The sequence below is a fragment of the Vigna umbellata genome, chromosome 2 (assembly GCF_029865625.1).
Source record: "Vigna umbellata cultivar VRB3 chromosome 2, Vumbellata_1.0, whole genome shotgun sequence".
Taxonomy (NCBI): Eukaryota; Viridiplantae; Streptophyta; class Magnoliopsida; order Fabales; family Fabaceae; genus Vigna; species Vigna umbellata.
The window spans coordinates 14,758,129-14,778,712 of NC_142166.1; the positions used below are offsets into that span (position 1 = coordinate 14,758,129).

At 32.4% G+C, this 20,584-nt stretch overlaps 1 protein-coding gene across 1 annotated transcript; it reads right to left on the reverse strand.

Annotated features, from left to right (window-relative positions):
* Nucleotides 1–8,277: 8,277 nt before the first annotated feature.
* On the reverse strand, nt 8,278–14,527 carry LOC124845771 (spermidine copper dependent amine oxidase 1). The gene is made up of 11 exons (XM_088106263.1): nt 14,411–14,527; nt 13,952–14,257; nt 13,190–13,302; nt 12,747–13,077; nt 12,411–12,626; nt 12,076–12,312; nt 11,628–11,813; nt 10,112–10,252; nt 9,411–9,679; nt 9,080–9,161; nt 8,278–8,726 (listed from the first exon to the last, which is right to left on the reverse strand). The coding sequence occupies exons 1-11, from the start codon at nt 14,507–14,509 to the stop codon at nt 8,592–8,594; spliced, it is 2,115 nt and encodes a 704-aa protein (XP_087962389.1). The 5' UTR covers nt 14,510–14,527; the 3' UTR covers nt 8,278–8,591.
* Nucleotides 14,528–20,584: the final 6,057 nt, after the last annotated feature.

The following is a 20,584-nucleotide window of genomic DNA, read 5'->3' on the forward strand; positions in this document are numbered from 1 at the left end:
CGGAATTGCTTTTGAATATCTGACTCTTATGCTATGCAATGCTTATGAATAAAAATGATGTTTGGAGAATGTTTAAAGAACAAATAATAAACTTAAAAACAGTTATGATTAAATAGGCTAATTCTACTGCTTTTCCAAGATAGATTCATCATCGGTTATTCACGGATAATTGTTCAATTGATTATTGTTTAAGTTTCAAATTAATTAAAGTACATTCTTAATTAATTTGAGGGCGATCATGCATTTAACCAAAGTAAATTCTCAATCAAATGCAAAACCTTTCTAGATTATTCACAATAAATTCAACTAAAGTACATTCTCAATCAAATTCTATTGTGTTTAATCATGTCTATTCTTAAATCTCCTAACCAAGTTAAAAGTTAATCAATCAAAGTAAATTCTCAATTGATTATAGTTGAAATTATTACTACCAACCAAAGTACATTCTCAATTGATAGTAAAAACCATTTAATCATATGAAAGTTCCTAAATTAAATCAAAGTAGATTTTCAATTTAAACCTAGAAACCCTAAAACTCATATAATCAATATGCATGTAGATTCAAACATATTATGATGCAAAAATATTTGCTTTTAACAAGATAGAGAGATGAAAGACATAGAGAGAACAACTTAAATCATAACCAAAGTAAACAATTGCATTAACTGAACGTAACCTCAGAATCCGTCATGGAATTACAACAGAATAGCCCTAGATGCTTAGCTCTCCATGAATGGAGTTGAATACAAGATGAAAGAAAAGTGAGAGGAGTATGAGAGAATGAATCAAGTGAAGTCCTCTGGGTCTCTTTAAATAGGGCTTGATTGGGCTTGGACTCTGAATAGTTTGTTGATAAGATATTTTCTGTTGATATATTATATCTTTCAAATATTCATTAGATTAAATCAGTTTTAAAGAATATTTGATAGATATTAACTTAATTATCTTATATCCTATATCTTCCAAATAACTAAAATATTTAGATAATGATAAAATTATTTGGAAGATATTTTCTGTTGATATTCCCAAATTAAATTCAACAACTGAATTTTATCTTTTAGATTTTCTGACTTTCCAAAATTGCACAAATGCCCTGAAATTTCTTCTATCTGCACTTTAGCCCGTTCTGAATTTTCCAAATAAAATCTGATTTTGGGCCTTGAATTGCCATTTGGACCAATAAAACTTATATTCTCAGCTGCACAAATAAACATTAGAACATCCAAGAATAATTTATGCGCTAAAACTCACTTTTTACGTCTCTTTATTTCCCAAACCCAACAATTCCAATCATCACAAATTCACTTAAAATCAACCATTTAAGCACAATTATCCCATCAAAAATTTGAATTTTAAAGCATAAATGTGGGCATAAATATGCACTCATCAGGGAGCAAACTAACATCTCCACCAACGAAACACTCAGACAAGGGACCACTGCTTCTAAACAATTGAAAAAGAAATAGGGACCACAACATCTACAGTTCTACACATTTCAAAAGGCAATATTGGGACCACGCCGCATAAAACACCGCATAAATAATCATACCACAATGAAAAAACCTATTTCTCATTACTCATCCCTAAAACGAAAACGCAATACAAAACGAAGCACGAAAGCAAAACACTAAACAAAGCACGAAAGCAAACTGACCTTAATTGTCGTGAACGTTCGGTTCATCAAGGCTGAGGTGATTGGCTTTGTCTTCTCTCCGATTCGAATTCAAATGTCTTCACGCGGTTTGCTCGTCTCATGTTTGCATTCAAATCCCTAATTCCCTTTTCAAATCCCTCTTTCTCTAACCCTATTTAGTTGAGAAAGCCCTAATATGAAGTGCATAAAATCCCTAATCTAACATTTTAACTATAATGACCAATTACATTTTGTCATGTCAAAATCCCTTAATTTATTTACTATGCAACACATCAGCGTCTCTTGACGCCGTCTGTCACCACTTAACGAAAAAGGTTTAATTGTTACGATTTTTTCAAAATTTAGGACTCAATTGAGACTGTTTTCCACAAGAGAACTCACTTGAGATTCCTCAAGTTTAAACCAAACATATATTATGTCATGTCTTAATTTTGTTATTTTCGTTATAGTTTGTTTTTTTATATTACTTCTACAATCTTGAACATTGATGTTAAATGTCAGGTAAATAGTCAAATTAAAGAAAGCAATATTTTAAAATAAATTAATCTATTGCATGTACTCAAATACAAAACCTAAATATAGTTCGAAATTAATAAATGAGAATATTATGACATTATATTAATTTGTAAAATTGTTCTAAACTTTGAAATTAGAACATTCATAAATTTCATAAATTAATACATGAACTTATTAAAATCATAATATTTTAAATGGAAGTCATGGTATATTTTATTTATGTATAGTCTATTCTTTATATTTTATATTTTTTAGAGGATTTTATCATTGACATTTTCTTTCTCATCGTCTAGTCTTTGTATTTTAGATTATTTATTCTTTATATTTTGTTTGGATCGTTTAACTATTATATTGTTAGATTATCGACTTCTTACATTTTTCTTTCATAGTCTAACTTTTATATTTTTAAAAATATATATTATTTATTTAATCAACCTCTAAACCTCTTAAAATATAAGTACTAATCTAAAAAATTAATCTCACACATAAAAGTAAACACCACCCGTGCCTACGCATGTGTTTGTGACTAATTCATTAACATATACAATTTGAATTAAAGTGAGTAAATAACTTAGGTATTAAATTATCGTGGATAAACAAGTTAGAAAACTACAAGTGAGTAGTATTTATTTATTGACTGTAATGACATATTAGAAAACTTTAACATAATTAATTATGGGAAGTTGGTCCTTTAAGATCAGGGTTCTATGAATACTAATTTCTTGTGAAAGTGTAACTACAAGAACGTTTTCTTTGTTGACATTCTTTGTGAATATCAATTTTAATTCTAATTCGTGATGACTTTGGACAACCTCTGGAACTTCTTCTTGTTGCTAGATTGGGGTAGAGTTTTGGGCCTTGATGGGTTAGTCAATAATTTTCATGTCTAAACTCTCTGAATAAATATCAGAAACGTTGTTCACTACATCCAACCAATACATAAGATTGATATACATGTCAAAGTAATGGTGAGCATGTTTGCACGCAACAAGAACATGAGAACTTGGAAGGTGAAATTTTGGAACTTCCCACAATCGCACCACCCTTCATCTAGTTATAATGACAAATTTTCTAGCGAGTCATCATAGAAGAACAACAGCGGAAGCCTATGTGCATTGTGGAAGTGCATGGAGTCACATCTGCATATCAGTAAATGCATTGTGGAAAGAGAAGAGAAACAACCCAAAAAAGCGTACAGGAAGGAAATAGAGTAAGAGAGTCGTACAACCCTTTTTGTGTTATTTGAATCGGTGTTATTGTACAATATAGAGAAGGATTATATAGGGGGAGAGAAGAAATAGAAAAAGAAAATACAGAGGAAGAAGAAAAAAAATAGAACAGAAACAAAAATGGTGTGGTGCACGTGGTATTAATGAGAAGCAGTGGTATTAATCAGTTTCATAAAAAATAACATTTCTAGATATTTTAATATCATGTTTGTCAAAATCATAAGTTATGTAACCTTTGGTAGTAGGATGGATCCCAAGAAAGAGACTAGGCTCATAAGTTATGTAACCTTTGGTAGTAGGATGGATCCCAAAAAAGAGACTAGGCTTGGCATAAGCATCAAGTTTCTTCCTATTAGCTTGAAGGGTGATGACATAGCATAGGCAACCAAACACTTTGAGTCTACTAATATCAAAATCTTTTTGATACAACCTGTCATAAGGGGAACTATTTTGCAGAAAAGGTGTAGGCATGATATTAATAAGGAGAGTAGCATAATTGAGAGCATAACTGAATAGAAATGTTAGAGTGGAAAATTAAAGCTCTAGTGACATTTAGAAGATGTTGATGTTTCCTTTCAGCAACACCATTTTATTGGGGTGTTTCATTACAGGATGTTTGATGAACTATGTCATCAGTCTTACAGTAATCATGCATATTAAATTAACTGCCATTGTCAAACCTAATGACCTTTATGGTAGTTTTAAAATGGTTTTCAACATATGAAATGAAATGAATTAGATGTTTGTGAGTTTTAGATTTAGTTTTCATCAAATGTACCCAAGTATATCGAGTATGATCATCAATAATGGTTAAAAAATATCTATGAGAATGTAAAGAAGCAATAGAGTAAGGTCCTCAAATATCAACATGTATAACATTAAAATGATGTAAAGCATATGAAGTATTGGGAGGAAAAGGGAGACGCTTTTGTTTAGCAACATGATAAGCATTGCAGTTATCAGTTCTAAAGTCAAAACAATGGTATTTTTGTTTTAAAATATCTAAACATTTATCAGACATATGAGCCAAGCAATTATGACAAAGATTATTACATCCAACTTTACATATTTGGTGATTATCTACAGAGTTGAAAGAGTGTCGCTTGATGTTGTTGTAGTCACGAAATATGTATAAACCAGCATGAGAATTAACTGAACCAATCTTCTTGTTTGTTGTCATATCCTGAATAGAAAAAATGGTATTAGTAAAGGTAAGGCATATATGATTGTGTGCAGCCAATTTAGATATAGAGATAAGATTATAACAAAAGTCTGGAATGAAAAGGACGTCTTTTAGAATGATTGTCACAAATCTGAATAGCTCCTTTATGAGTAGCTTTTGTTTACATGCCATTAGGTAAATTAATAGTAATTGAGGTAATCTTTTCATAGGATTGTAGATGATTATGAGAACAGACATTATGATCTGCTGCACTAGAATCTAAAATCCAAGGGACACTACCTTTGTCTTTGTGTGAATCAAGACCAAGAATGGTTTTACCTGTAGTAGTGGAGGTAGAGACTATAGAACTGATTTGGTTAGTGGATGCAGACCCTGTATCATTGGTGGGTTTGATAAGAGCCATAAAACCTTGATATTGTTGTTGTGCTAGCCGAACTTCATGATCAGGAGCATCTTCTTGACTCTCAATTTTGGTTTCTTGGTTTTTGGACATGAAGCTTTTTCCATTGTGAAGTCTGTGACCAGGAAGGAAACCCATGTTTTCTGTAGCAAACCTCAATGGTGTGGCTAGTTTTACCATAGTGAGAGCATGCCTTACGATTGCCATAATTCTTGTTGGTAGGGAAACCATTTTTCTTGAAACAAACAGATTCAGTGTGCCCATTTTTACCATAATATGAACATCAAACAGAATGAACAACAGCCATACTTTTGGTTTCTAGAGCATTAAGAAAGGTGTTATTCATAACTTGTCTTTCTTGTTGCACAACATATGAGAATCTTGGAAATAGAGTGCATGGGATCCATTAGAAGGACATGAGATTGAATGTTACCATATTGCTCATTTAAGCCTTGAAGAAATTGCAGACCATGATCCTCATGCTTTATTTGGGTAATAATCATAGTCTTTGTGCAAGAACATGGTATTCCACACGAGCAAGCCGGTTCAAGACAAAAATTTTCAAGTTCATCCCATATGATACGAGGCTTAACGAAGAATTTTGTGACAGTATTATCTCCTTCACGCAAGCAAGCTGCTTCATTTTGCAATGCAGATATGCATAGAAGATCTCCCTGAAAAAAAACTGGATTTGAGGTCATCCTATATGGCTTGAGCGTTGTCCATCCAAAGAATGTTGTGTCGTATTTCAAGTGAAACAGAGTGGACAAGCCAAGAGACCACCATATTGTTGCACCTCTTCCAAGCATTATGAGTAACGTCCTCCTTGTGCGCAGTCCCATAAACAAACTCGACCTTGTTCTTAGCACTTAAGGAAGTAAACATGGATTTGCTTCAGGCATAAGAATTATTTGATTCAAGAAGTGGAGACACAAGAGAAATGGTTGGGCTTTCACCAGGATAGAGATAAAGAAAACTAGAAAAACTATTATAATCTTCTGACATTGTGCAAGAAACTGTGAAAGAAAGGAAAAAAAAATAAAGAAAAAAAGATTAGGGTTGGCGCAACAAAGCTCTTCAAAGAAGAGCTCTGATACCATCATAGAAGAACAACAACAGAAGCCTCTGTGCATTGTGGAAGTGCACGGAGTCGCTTCTGCATATCAGCAAATGCATTGTGGAAAGAGAAGAGAAACAACCCAAAAAAGCGTACAGGAAGGAAATAGAGTAAGAGAGTTGTATAACCCTTTTTGTGTTATTTGAATCAGTGTTATTGTACAATACATAGAAGGATTATATAGGGAGAGAGAAGAAATAGAAAAAGAAACCATAAAGGAAGAAAAGAAAAATAGAACAGAAACAAAAACGGTGCGGTGCATGTGATATTAATGAGAAGCAATGTTATGTGGTGTTTTTAGAAGTGTTCTGACAAGTCAAAGTTCTTTAAGATTGATCATCTCCACACCAAAAATCTTGTATTACTTTTATCAAATTCAAGAACATTGTGAGTGTTTGATCTTATATGAGAATCTTGTAACACCTTTAGTGCAACTTCTAAACGGACATGGCTAACATTAATCATTGAAATGATTTACCTCCTTTTCTAATGAAGAATTTATTGCATATTGTGTATGTGGCCATGATCATGGAGGATATTAATAAATTCTTTGTTTTCTTAAGTATTGAATTTATGGATGTTAAGTTAGTCACAAAGTGATCCTATATTGATAGTTTGTTATTAGCTAAATCATTGTATAGGTTGCATATTGAAGTAAAAAAAGTTAATATAAAATAGAAAACTTATTATAGAAAAGAAAATTGTTATTTTAAAAGAAAAGTGTTTACCATATTGATAAAATCCTATTTTAGAGTTGCATTCTTGAATTTTCTTATAGTTATGAAGTTTTCTTACAGTTATTTGGATGATTTTGGAAATCTTATTATGTTTTTTTCTACTATTTTTCAAATTAAGGAGTTAGTTATGTACGGTTGAAAATAAATCTATGAATTATATGAATAATATTGTCTCTGACTTTTTGTTCTGCAAATTTTTAGTATTTAAACTAGAGAAAGTAGGTGGTTTCATTTATGGATATGACAAATTACATCTACTAATTAGATGAATATTGATGGTACATCTATAAATTGTCTTAATTTATCATCATGTGCTATTATTTTTAGAGAAAATTAGAATGAATATAAAGATAATTTTAATGTCGAGTTTACAAAGATCGTTTATTCTTTCATCCACAAGCTTGAAACTTTAAAAAACTTTAATTAGAAAATAATTCTTTTAGTTTATCATGATTTTTTTATCAACAAATGGTTCATTAGAATCTAGAACAAGACAACGTCAGTGCTTACAAGTTTCTTATAATTTTTATAAATAAAATTATTGTGTTAACAAGTTAAGCTAATTTAACTTTGATTGATAGAAAACAATATAAACTTTTTACTTTTTTACCTTTCTATATTTATTTAGATTTTTTTTCTTAATAAATATAATTGATCTATATTTAGTAAAATTTAATTTTTATCATGATCTATATTTAACCTTGTCGTTAATTGGACTGGACAGCGTTAAATTTGTTGTCTCGTGGCATGCTAACTATGCAATGATTAAGCACGTGACAGTGGAACTTCACACTCCTCTCTGGTGGGTGGTCGACCTGGAGTTCGGCCACTCGACCTTGTAGTGGATCGACCTAGTGGGTGGTCGACTTGGGGTTCGGTCACTCGATCTAATGGTCAAGTTTGGTCACTCGGTCTGGTGGTACCAAGAGACCGACCACCAGACCGAGTGATCGAACTCCAGACCGACCACCCACCAGGCCCACTGACCACTAGAACGAGTGACCGACCGACCACTAGACTGAGTGTCCTTATTTGTATTTAAAACTTAAAATAAAATAAATTCCACCACATTGTGTCACATCACTAAAAATTACATCGTCAGAAGACCAAGACACAAATTTTAATATTGTCCACAACAATTAACGATACGAGCATTATTGACTTAATTTTACATAAACAGAAACCCAATTGAGCACTTTCAAAATACAAATGACACGAATTTGCGGGACCTCCAAAATGATTAAATCTTTATTTTATTTTATTTTATTTTATTTTTAATAACTTTTCATTTATTTTTTTTAATAATTTTTCGTGTGATAAAAAATGATTTATGTGCTTTAAAACGTCATTTACGCGTAATAATAGCATCCATCACCGCATTTGGAACGCAGGGTGAAAAGGGAACAAGAACAGGCAATCACAATACAAATACCTTGAATCCTGATATGAAGCCCGGTATCGAACCATTTATTTTGAACCAAATAATAACGTCAGATTCACTGTTTCACTACCAGCATCTACAGTCAAATTTGAAATCAGATTCTCAAGTACAAAGAAAATCAAACGAATATTACCAACAAGCTTTCTACACAAGCTTTCCAGAATAAATGAGATCACGATTTTAGTTCACAGCTTAATCAATATTCTAGATTAAAAAAATATAAATTGCTCAACTTCATATTTCAGGGATACCAAAATAGTACTTGAGTTTCTCTTACCAGCAACCCATACCCAAACTTTTGGTGGGACAATTTCCTAAAGCTTTGCCGTCAACCCACTCGGAATTGGCTTCGAAGAACCATTATCCTTAATTTCATTATCTTTAGAATCCATTTCACATGTATTAGGTGGGACGTCTACTGCAGGGGAACAATTGAAGAATCCATGAGGCTGCACAAAAGGGAGCTTTGTAGGTCAGACTAATGGAAAACTTCTAGATGCAATGAAAATATGTAGCATGAACAAACCAATAAGATCAACACTCCAAAAAATCAATGACAAAAAACGCATTGATGGTCTTAAAATTAGTAGTCATTTGATGGAAAAGATGTGGTCCAGTGAGCATTTAACACAAAATGATACCAAATAAAAATTTACTGATATTACAGTGCCGTTCAAAGTTCTCTGGATTCAAGCACTAACATTTGAAAGTAAAAAAATAAAAATAAAAAAAGGATCAACAAACCACCACATAAAGTTCTCGACAGAAGTCATATAAACAACCAACTGAATCAAGTAATTACCGTGAGCATAAAACCAATGTGCTCTACTGGCATAACCGGCCAGTCTTCCAAACGGGGAACATGTGTGATTCCAAATACATACCTGAAAATAACAGTTAGTCTGAAGAAAATAAGACGAGGGTGGAACGTTCAAGTAAAAGGGAAAAAGAATATGAAGAAACTAATTTTTGACGTTTCAATAAAACAATAGATAAAAAACTGAACAGGCTATTGCTTGATGCAGTTACACACTTCAACATACCACTTTTACTAATTTAGCATTACAAATTTTGTTAAACTGAATACTTTCATGAAGTCCAGTAGGAGTGTGGAAAAAAGTGGGAAGGGTTACCAAAGAACTATATTAGTTTCTTCCAAAGATCGGTTCTGCTTAACCCATGTAGCTAGTCCTTCACTAACACGCGGATTTTGATTTGGAAATTCTCCTCCAGGAAACATCTCATTACGTGAATATGTTGTTACCCAGAAATTATGTTTCAAGAAAGCAGCTCTTCTTAAAAACTTGGCTTCCGAACCTGCCAACGGTAAGCAGTTTGAGCCAGGTACCAGCTTGTATCCCGTCAACTGGCCAGTTCTATTGCATGTTCTAGTGTTCCTTACCTGAAGAATTATTAAAATATTATCAGGTCTCGATCAAAACCCAAAAAGTCAAAAACAGTTAGAACCATGTTCGAATATAACATACAAAGACCTGCTTTTAAATGAAAGTTGGACGCAAGATGCCAACCCACAATAAGTAAACATTTTCGGGTGATAAAACCTAGAATTTTCAGCACAAGGTACAAAAGACACCGATTTGAAATTGTTTTCTTCCATAAGAAACCAATAAAAAAATTTAACAGACACTTATATGATATGATTGTATAGGCTGTGTAACAGCAATTTCTCATCATTGCAATCAAGTATTCAACAGTTTGACAAAATACAAAATTACCAATGTGGAGAAATCATATTCCAGAAGAAACCAATCAAATTACGAACAGTTTAACACCGATATTCAGAAGTTTGCTATAAAACCCACAGAAGACTTACAATCCAATGTCGAGCAGTCAAAGAATTACAATCTCGCATGGCTTCCAATTCAGATCTAAGCAAAGTCTCTTCAGCATAGAAAGCATTGTTATGAACATTATTCTCACCTGGTTCCTCAATTTTCATATTGACCTCCACAACCTACCAAACATCTTGAAAGAGTAAGAGTGTGTGCGTAGAAAATAATTTGATAAATAGTTTATTGGAGTAAGAGAAAGCTGTTCACAAGTAAAATTACAAATAAATCACGAAAGTATCCAATTCTGTTATTTCCACGTTAAAATAACAGTAAAATAGGCTTCTGAATACCTAAGGAACGGACGAGAGATATCACAAACTTGCAACTTCGGGCTGGGATGAAATAAAAAATTAGGAAGTTGACATAAATCATGGTGAAAAAGTGGAGCACTTAATGAGTTTTGTGTATAAATGTTGACGAGTTCAATCTAAAATTATAATCAATAATCCTTTAAGATGAAACATTATTGGAGAAAATATGCTTTAAAGGTCTTCAGATATTTCTGCAGGATGAGAACTTACTGAGACTAGGACTATCGCAATGACCACTTTACTCATGTTTTAATCAAAATAGGTATGCAATGACCACTTAAATTGATTCATCTAGCACTTAAAAAGTACAAAGGATAAAATAGAAGTTAATTCTATTATAAATTAATGTTTATTAACAGAGTCATAAAATGATAAAGCATAACCTAGTTGGGGGGTTCGTAATACGGTTTGGTGCGGTTTGTTTTGAACATTAAAAAAAGAAAAGAAAAAAAAACACCGAACCAAACCAAACCAATTTTTTAATTTGATTTAGATCGGTTTTGCGGCTTTATAATATAATTTAGTATATGTATTTAGTCTTAATCTTTTTTAAACAATGGCTTAATCTTATATGATAATGAACAATTTCATTCTTTAGTCAACTATAATTAAATATTTGTTTTTTCAACATTACACTATACTTTTACAACCAAGGAAAAAACAAAACACAAATGTGTTTATGTTGTATCTATACATTGTGGCATAAATACTACATAATCCCTAGAATCTACCTCTCATAAGCCTAATAAATCTGCTGTACACGTCTATACAATATTGCAAGAAATTCAAAACATAAACATCAATCTTAGTATACGGATTGCTTTTCTAATAATTTCTCTTTTTGGCTTTAGCACTTTTCTCCCTCAAAACTAATAATGTAACATTCACACCATCAAGTAAACTCTTCCTCCACCTCATTCATGTGTTAAACATATTATTTTATAAGTATGAACCAAGTTAGGTACATTAACTTTTCGTCTCATATACGTATTCTCTAGTATATAATTGAAATAATAATTAATATAGTAATATTTAAATAATTGATTTTGGTTCAATTTGTCTTTTTTCAGTTCTGAATTCAAAAATTTTCGATTTTTATTGGTTATCAATTTTTTGGATTGGTTACGGTTATTTTTTTGGTTCGGTAACCTCGTAAAGTAAAATTTAGTAACTAAATGCAAATTACCTGATTCAAAGCTTCACCTGGTTTAGAATCAACAGACATGTCCATACGAGCAACAAAAAAGTGTTGATGAACTGGTGCATATAGACCAGGTGCAATCATGGTTCCATATTTTCTAAACTCTCCAGGCAGCAAGGCCCCTAGGCTAAGAATTCCAGTAAGCTTGACTTCAGCTTCAATCCTTCCATCCTGAAAAAACACACACCACCATTTTCCAGAGTTAAATATCATACGACGGCAATATAAAAATAATGCATGAAAAAGTAAACCAAAATTTGAAGCTGAAAGTTCCTTCAACCAAAAATACAAAGGATAAACAGATGAGGAGTCTTTCAATAATATAAAAGGGTGATCAGATACTGATGCTTGTGAATTTAACAATAATTAAATTTATCTTAAAATGGCATTGATGTATGCTAATTTATCTTAAAAGGATATGAAACCCACTTGCCTGATAAAAGTGCCAAAAAAATCCATACTCATAGTTAGCCACGGTACACATGAAAGATGCAGTAAGTCTCCTAGATCTTCGGACTTCTGCTAAGCCAGTTCTCCAGTCTTGATGCTTCCAGAGAATTCCGTGATCCTCTTCATGTAAACATACACAGTTTTCAATTGTTTCCACCCCACCGGTGAAATTAGTGAAGTGAGCATCAAAATACTTGATGTAGCCCAAACAATCACATCCCTGTAACAACAAACATTGAGCTCAGACTATAAGTCCCATTCACGGAGAACAATGTCAGATTAGAAGAAGCAAGAGGACATATATGATATTCTAAAAACCTTCTTGAGGGAATGTGCATTTTTTCCCAAGCCATCTTCCCCAGCATCAAAAGCATTTTTCCGATAATGTGGGTCGTTGGGATCTCCATACGGAACAACCATCTCCACAAAACTCAGCCTATGAGCAACAGGCCTTCGCCCATGACTACCATCAACATATGCAACAGAATATATAACCAAACCTTCTTTGGGTGTGAATCCAATACGAAAATTCCACTGTTAACAAATGAACAAGAAAGGCAAGTTATATATATCAAGTTTCAAATTATAGTTTCAATGAATCAACTCTTTTGACATTTCCAGTGACAAATTCAAAAAAAGTAACCTAACATCTACCTTCTGCCATTCAACAAAATATCCATTGACACGGAAGCTTGGACCTTCAGGCTGAATAATTTGCAACGGTTTTACGTCACTTCTATCAGAGCCACCTCTGGTTTCACCCGGAGTATAATTCCTCAAGGGATCAACTGGTGGAAGGGGAACAAGTTTACGATCTTCAAACTCTATCACCACCATGTTTTGCATATCAACAAGAACATAGATGCCCTCAACTGGGCGGGCATAGCCATTTTCCATGGGGCAGTCACTCTCAGATTGGCAAAATATGAGGGGTTTAGCAAGTCTTCTCCCAGGCGCATCTGCTTCACTATAATAACCAACACACCTGCGACAGGGTTATGCAGAACAAAAGTTTCAATACAAGTAATGCAAAGGGAACGAATAATAATGTCTCCAGACAAGAGATCCATCAACAATGAATATCCAACTAAAATTACCAGGGATCGACCATTACAAGGTCCATGTCTTCAATACCCCTTTTCTTCATAGCCTCAATAAATGGGGGAAAACTTTTGACTACAGCCTCACATTCTGCATATTCCTCAGCATCCTGAATATAGAGAGAATTTTAAGGAATTGAGGTTTGTAGAATATTAAAACTGCAGCAGCTTGAAAATGTTGGACATATGCGCAGAGATAAATCACTTCACAGCTTTTCAAAACTTTACACTTCTAATTATCTTGAATAACAAAACTTGGACATCCAATTTCAGATTTAAACTTTACCGATACACTAAATCAATCACTGTTATTTCCCACTGATGGCAACGGGGCGACATGCAGTTTTGACCATTTAATTTGTAGTTTGTTGGATTGAAAAAACCAATACGTGAAAGATATAAGTAGAGCAAGCATAGATTGAAAAATCTTTAGATTAAATTCTTTTTGTGATCAATACAGACAACCCAAAAAAATAGTGACAAATATGTAGAAACACTAAACAAATTATTTTGGTTAAATTTAATTTTTTAATCAGGTTTGTTATTCACTATTCATAAAGGAAACTGTCATAGTCTCATTCATAAGTAAAAGCAAGCCAACTAACTATAGAGAAAGCTATCAACACATTCAGTGACCGGTTCCAAAAATGTCTGCCAAAATCTAAACCATCATTAAGGGGTAAAATTATTTAAAAACAATAAAGTACCACACGATGGTTAGAAAAGGAATCAGAAGTCATAAGGTAAAGACCAACATACCATTGGAGGCTGAACATCAGGAACAATATGTGATGAAATTACTTTTCCTCGGTGATGACCACCTCGAGTTACAGCATGTACTTGTGACAACTCAACAATCCATATACTAGTCAAGTTAGATTTCTTATTGTAAACAACAAGTCTAGCACATCTTGGAGGGAGTTTAGTTGGAATTAAAGGTCCTCCTCTAGTTCTGGGCAGTAATGATGGTTGGAAAGGCGGAAAGAAATATGCATCTGCCAGTGCAACAACATTTTTATCGGGCTCCAGTAAAACTACTTCAATGAAGCGCATACTATCTCTAAGCTGTAAGATATAATAGAATCGGGAAGGAGATGAAACATCATAAGTAATCACTACTTGAACTCATTTAATTGTTTCCAGCACCATCCAACTTTCACTTAAACAAAGAATAAAAATACAAATACAAAAAAAAAAAATCATACTGTAGCTGACAACCTCAGGAGTAGCTCCAGCGGCCCTCACAGTTGCCACGGCCACTGATATTTCAGCAGAAGTTAAAGGGTCCAAAGGGTGGCTGGACTGGGGCCTTGGCATTGCAGTGACTCCTATGCAATATTACAACAAAAATAGTAACATAGTTTAGCTAACATTAAAAAAATGCGAAAGCAATCAGAACCTACATTCAAGAACTTTCAAAAAAATGTTAAGTAAGAGTGCTTGTTAGATTTCCTTCTGACTTGTTAGTTCTAAACACTGTTTTCTAAACAAGTTGCCACCACTCAGCAATCAATACCTCATCCAAAATATAAGTTCGGAAAAACTAAAATCCCAAAAACCGAAACAGATGAGAAGCATTCATGTTCTCTCGTTCTCACTTGAGTTTCGTGTTCCCAACTCGAGAGTGGTTATCATTTCCATGATTAAAAGCATACGACGATAAATACACGCAAGCACACAATCGTTTGCCACATATCATTTCACATACCATCCTCGTAATATACATAGCAGCATGAGTCAGCCATATCGTTTTTAATTACTCATGGTTCTTCATACCTTAACAGCACAATCCTACATTTTAGTCTGTTAAACGAGATCAAAAATATATACGTAGACATGAATGATCTCTAGGCATAGAGAGAGGAGCTTAAGGATTATTCTGTTGCTGCAAATAAGTAATTAAACCCTTTTNCTACATAATGGTCCTTTCCCTTTGGAATTTTGACTCTAGGTCCATGCTTAAATCCACCTCATCCAAAAATCACTTGTATATGTATGAATTTCTCGAACTACAATCTTGGTTCCCTTTAAGCCTTCAACTTAAGCACCACGATAGTTTTTCGCCTAGCATAGGCACTACTCAACCCAATAGTCCATATATATACATGTGACTCTACATACTCGTGAATTGGGTTCAGAACTGCCTTTGGTAAGAGTTTTCTAGTGAGAACCTTGTCTGGTACCTCACTAGATAACCAATCATCTTGTAGTCCACTTGTCTAATAGCGTAAGGTAACATCTAGCGGGAACCTCATCTAGACGACCACTTGTCTAATAGCCTAAGGAAGTGTATGGTGGAAACCTCGTCTTGTACCTCACTAGAGGTCCACTTGTCTAATAGATCTTTATTTAGTCAGGAAATTTCTGGTTTGGCATTGTTCACTAGACTTCCCTAGCAAGTAACTCCAAACCCCATACTCCTTCCACACAACTCTAGACTCATTCAACCCCTTCTTTGTTATAGGATACACTAGTTCTTTCCCTGATGTACCTATAACCCCCCTCTTGTATTCCCCTTAAAACCATACCTTTGTAGGTCCTTTACTAGAACTACCTAGAGTTCATGATTGTGATTCAAGGTTAATAGAAACACAACTATCATGTTCCATACTCATTTCAACAACACATATTAACATTCAAGCATGTAACAAATAGAAACACTAAAATTTCATAGCATACCATTACTCATTTCATAACTTTATCATCACAAAACATTAAAAACATAATAATCATCACCTGACATACAACATATCAGCACATATTTCACAACCTCAATGTCACAACACATGAAGCATTACAACGAAACAACTAATGAACCAATGTTAACTTCCCTTACTTCTCAACTCGATATCTCTAAGGACACCACACCACTCACGAGCTTGCCCATCTTTCTTCTCCACCTAGAGCCTTCCTTAAACCAAGAATCTGAGTACAAGGCCCGAATTCCAATGTTGTGATTCTACAAGCACAACCAGGTTCAACGAAGAAGATATTTAGAGAGAAAAAAGAGAACTGAACAAGACTAAAAGAAGAGAATAAAAGGAAAATGAGACATGAAACTTGGCCTAGAATTACTTTTCAAAAAGGACACCACAATACCTTTGTTGTGCTCTACACTTGTGCCCAAACGAAAGGAAAAAATGTACCGCAATACTATTAAGATAAATTTTTTTACTCAAGAAGGACAACAACATATCAAAGTGGCAGACCATATATTCCCTATAGATCTTTTCTCTTTATGTGTCTCGTATTTGCCTCCACTCTCAACTTCTCCAAAACATAAGACCTCGTCTAGCAAGCATAGCCATGCAACGTCACAATGAGTGCATCTAGTCTAACTCACAACATCTATTGCCTCATCCAATGGTTGAATATCCACCCAGTGCAGGCACATTAGTTATCTACTCAATGCAACCACACTTGGCGTTTGACTAGTGTTCCTACATTGGTCACCCCACTCCTAACTACACACGTCTAGCCATACTCATTTAACACAACTTCATAACCTTATTTTAGTGTTGCTCAGTTAACCATATGCCTCATCCAACAATGACTCACCTGCTCCACTCCAGTTATTCCCAAGGTCTTTAAAACTTTCATTTCATGTGTTTGGGAGTCTTACACACAAGACAAACATCAAGTGCTTTGGTTTAATACACAAGCTTAAACACAAAACTTCTTATGAAGGGTTGTTTTCTTTGGAAAGAGGTTTTAAATGCAAATTGATCAATTAAGTCTTTATGTAATTGAGTAATTGGTTCTTGATTTGTCTCCATATAACAAGAACAAAACAATTGATTATCATTTTTTATTATAGATTGACAGAAAGAAAAACAAAATGAGTTTATACTTGGTCTATAAGAATAATTGATTAACAAGTTTAATAGTCGACTACTATGTTTTTAAGCTTTTCCATAAATGATGAAGAATAAAATAATCTATTGAATGTGGTAACATAATCTATTAAAATGGAGAACATATTTTATTAAGAGTCACTTTTTAAATGATCTTTTTCAATCAATTAATGGCTTAAGATATCGATTAAATTATCTTTTCTAAGTGGTGTTTCAAAATTTCTATAGAGTAATTCTTTGACATAATACTTAAGAATGTTTTCAAAAATTACGAAAAACAATCTTAAACATTTAAAGTAATCAAACTGAATTCTTCTCACATTGTTCCAAGAATGCATTCAAGAAATCCTACAATTATGTTAGTGTTGAAACTTTACTTATGGTTTCTTGTTTTGTGTACTTGGTAACTTATTTTCATTAGTGAGGTTTTGGGTTAATCCTATATTGATTTCTCTTGATCTTTCAGGGGTTGAATTTTTGTCCTCTTTCAAGGTTTTCAAAATTTGTTTGTTGTATTCTTTTGGTGTGGTATAAGGTTAGAACATATCTCCTTGAGTGTGTTCATGGTTTGATTTGCTTATGCCCTATATTGTATATGGTTCACATGTTTTTACTACTTATAAATGACATTCAAAGTTATAAAGTTGAATAACTAAGATTGGATTAGATGTAGAATGTTTTTTTATTTGAACTAATATAACTATATATGGAATCTTTCTCATACCTTTTAGTCTTTTCATTTTGTGTGCAATATTTATCAATCTCGATTCCTCAATCAATTGCATGTGGTTTTTAATTAGATTTGTTTCCAAAAATGTTAGGAAGGGATTAATCTTTTCAAGAAAGTTTTAAAACTAATTCATCACCGTCTTGATTTAGCTTAGCCATAATTTATTTTTCAAGAGTTTGTACCTCTAGTGTTATGATTGGTAAATCCCCTACCCATTTGTTACAAGGTCATTTTCACTATATTATACGACTTAACGTCAAACTTTATTCATCTCTTTCGAGCTCACATCCTTTTGAACCTCTTCAAAAGGGAGAACATCTCTTTTGTACAAGGTTTCCTTAAAAATGATCATACATCTTAAACAACAAACACAACAACAACAATGCTTGATCGTCATTATCAATTTGAATTACAATGTTCTCGAAATGTAGAATAAGCTTAGTAAATCTATCCAACTTTTTGCTAATTGTCTATTCACTACTCCTTTTGTACAAGTATAACGCTTTCTGAAGATACATGTGATTAACTAGGGATTTTTTCATGTAAAAGATTTTAACTTTTCCCATAATCTTGTTGTGGTCTTTTCCTTTGACACTTTTCTCAAGATTTTATCATTAATATTAAGAACAATAACATTGTAAACTTCTCCAACAACATTTTCTTGTCCTTTTCTATGTGTCATCAACATTGTTCGTTGATGCAATTGTTTACTTATCCCTTATGATATCGTTAAACTATTGTATTACTCTTGCATTCTTATCTCTTATAAATTTAAGAAATTGGAATATTAATTAGTTGTGAAAAAAAAGAATTGTCCACATTGGCAACAACATCTTTCTTTGGTGGTGTCTTCTTGAAACATCTTATAAAGTTCTATGTAATGTGTTGAAATACATATGCATTTTTAATACATATGTATTTCTTTGGTGGTGTCTTCTTGAAACATCTTATAAAGTTCTATGTAATCTGTTGAAATACATACGCCTTCTTAATATGTGGTTCATAAGATATACAAGTCATCTTGTAACTTGACACACCTCCTTTAGGTTCCTTTTAGAAAAGAATCAACCATTAATTATTTCATCTTAACGATGGAGATTATGTTTTTATGTCAAGTACCTCTCACTAATAAAACTCTTATTATCATACAAAAACAATTTATCAACTTAAAGAAGACAGTGAAACTCATCAATACATAATTTTAAGAGTTACTTATGTTTTTAATCCCTAAACTTTGACATAAAATTAAAATTTGTCAATTTCTCAAGCATTGATACAATTTGATCCTCCAACTATGAAAATGAATAAATATATAGTCTTCTTAATCCAACTAAGTTAAATTTTTTTAAGACGTCAAACAATATTTCAAATTAACGTTTGAGCTGTTTATACTGTTTGACATGTTCCAACTTAAATATCAGTCTGGAACGCATTTAACACAGAAAAATTATCCAATTATTCATCATAATACTTTAAATGCGATTCATCATGTCATATATATATATATATATATATATATATATATATATATATATATATATATATATATATATATATATATATATATATATATATATATATATATATATATATATATATATATATATATATATATATATATATATATATATATATATATATATATATATATATATAAGGGTTTGCTAACTTATGTAACCTCTTAAAGTGTAGTACATTTTAGTTAACAAAAAATCCGTATTCGTAAAAAAAGACATACTTTAAACTTACAGGTATTTTAATATAAGAGATAAGAAGAGAAAATATTTTAGAGAAAAATTCCTATTCATAAAAAAAAGACTGTTACGTTGTCCGGAAATATTTTTCAGAAGAGAAAAATCGTTATGTGAAAAGGGATTCCAGAAGGGGTAAGTCATTGTCGAGAAAATGGATTTCTAAAGTCAGCTCTTAAAAATAAATCTAAAAACATATTTTCCGCTGAAAACAATATTTCGGAATATACTTTTCACCTTCGTACATATAACCACATCAAAACACAACAAAAAATGAAGCTCCTGCACATTGTACTAAATGATTTAACATGAACAAATTATTGAAGAGAGTTATGAACAGAGAAAATTATTATTGTTGACTTTGTCCCTTTATTCAGAAAAGAGACTGATGTTCGTTCCCTTTCGAATGTTTCATATTGATTAGCATATTTTCCTTTCATTTTTGTAAAAAGAATAAAAATATTCTAACAAATTACACATCTTCTAGATTTGAGCAGATTACATAATATTGTGTAGTTTCCAAGAAAAACTGCATTAATACAGAAGTGAAATTAAGAAAAATAAAACGCACTGAATTTCAAATTGGATTTTAAACTTAATAAATTTATTAGCATCAGGCTCATAGTTTAACTTCTACTCCTTTGTTGATTTCTATGGTTTTATAAAAATTATAAACATGATGTTGTCATTCTGATTTATCATTTGTCGCAAAAGTGAAATTAAGAAAAGCAAAACGCATTAAATTTGAAATTGGAATTTAAACTTAATAAATTTGTTACCTTCATGTTCATAGTTTAACTTTTACTCCTTTCATTTTTATAGTTTTATCAAAATTATAAATATGATGTTGTCACTCTGATTTATCATTTGCCGCAAAAGTGAAATTAAAAAAAACAAAACACACTCAATTTCAAATTGGAATTTAAACTTAATAAATTTGTTACCATCACGCTCCATCCTTTCATTTCTATGATTTTATCAAAATTGGTATTAAGAAATTAAATGTTTTGCAACTATTATGGGTTGATGCTAACATATTTTCATGAGAGGTTTCTTA

Bases quoted from the DNA above. Each gene is read 5' to 3' on its own strand.
- LOC124845771 (XM_088106263.1), bottom strand. From the start codon at position 14,509: ATGCCAAGGCCCCAGTCCAGCCACCCTTTGGACCCTTTAACTTCTGCT. The intron at 13,303-13,951 runs GTATGTTGGTCT...CTCTATATTCAG, and splicing joins CTGATGTTCAGCCTCCAATG to GATGCTGAGGAATATGCAGA. The intron at 11,814-12,075 runs GCAAGTGGGTTT...GTGTTTTTTCAG, and splicing joins TTTTTTGGCACTTTTATCAG to GATGGAAGGATTGAAGCTGA.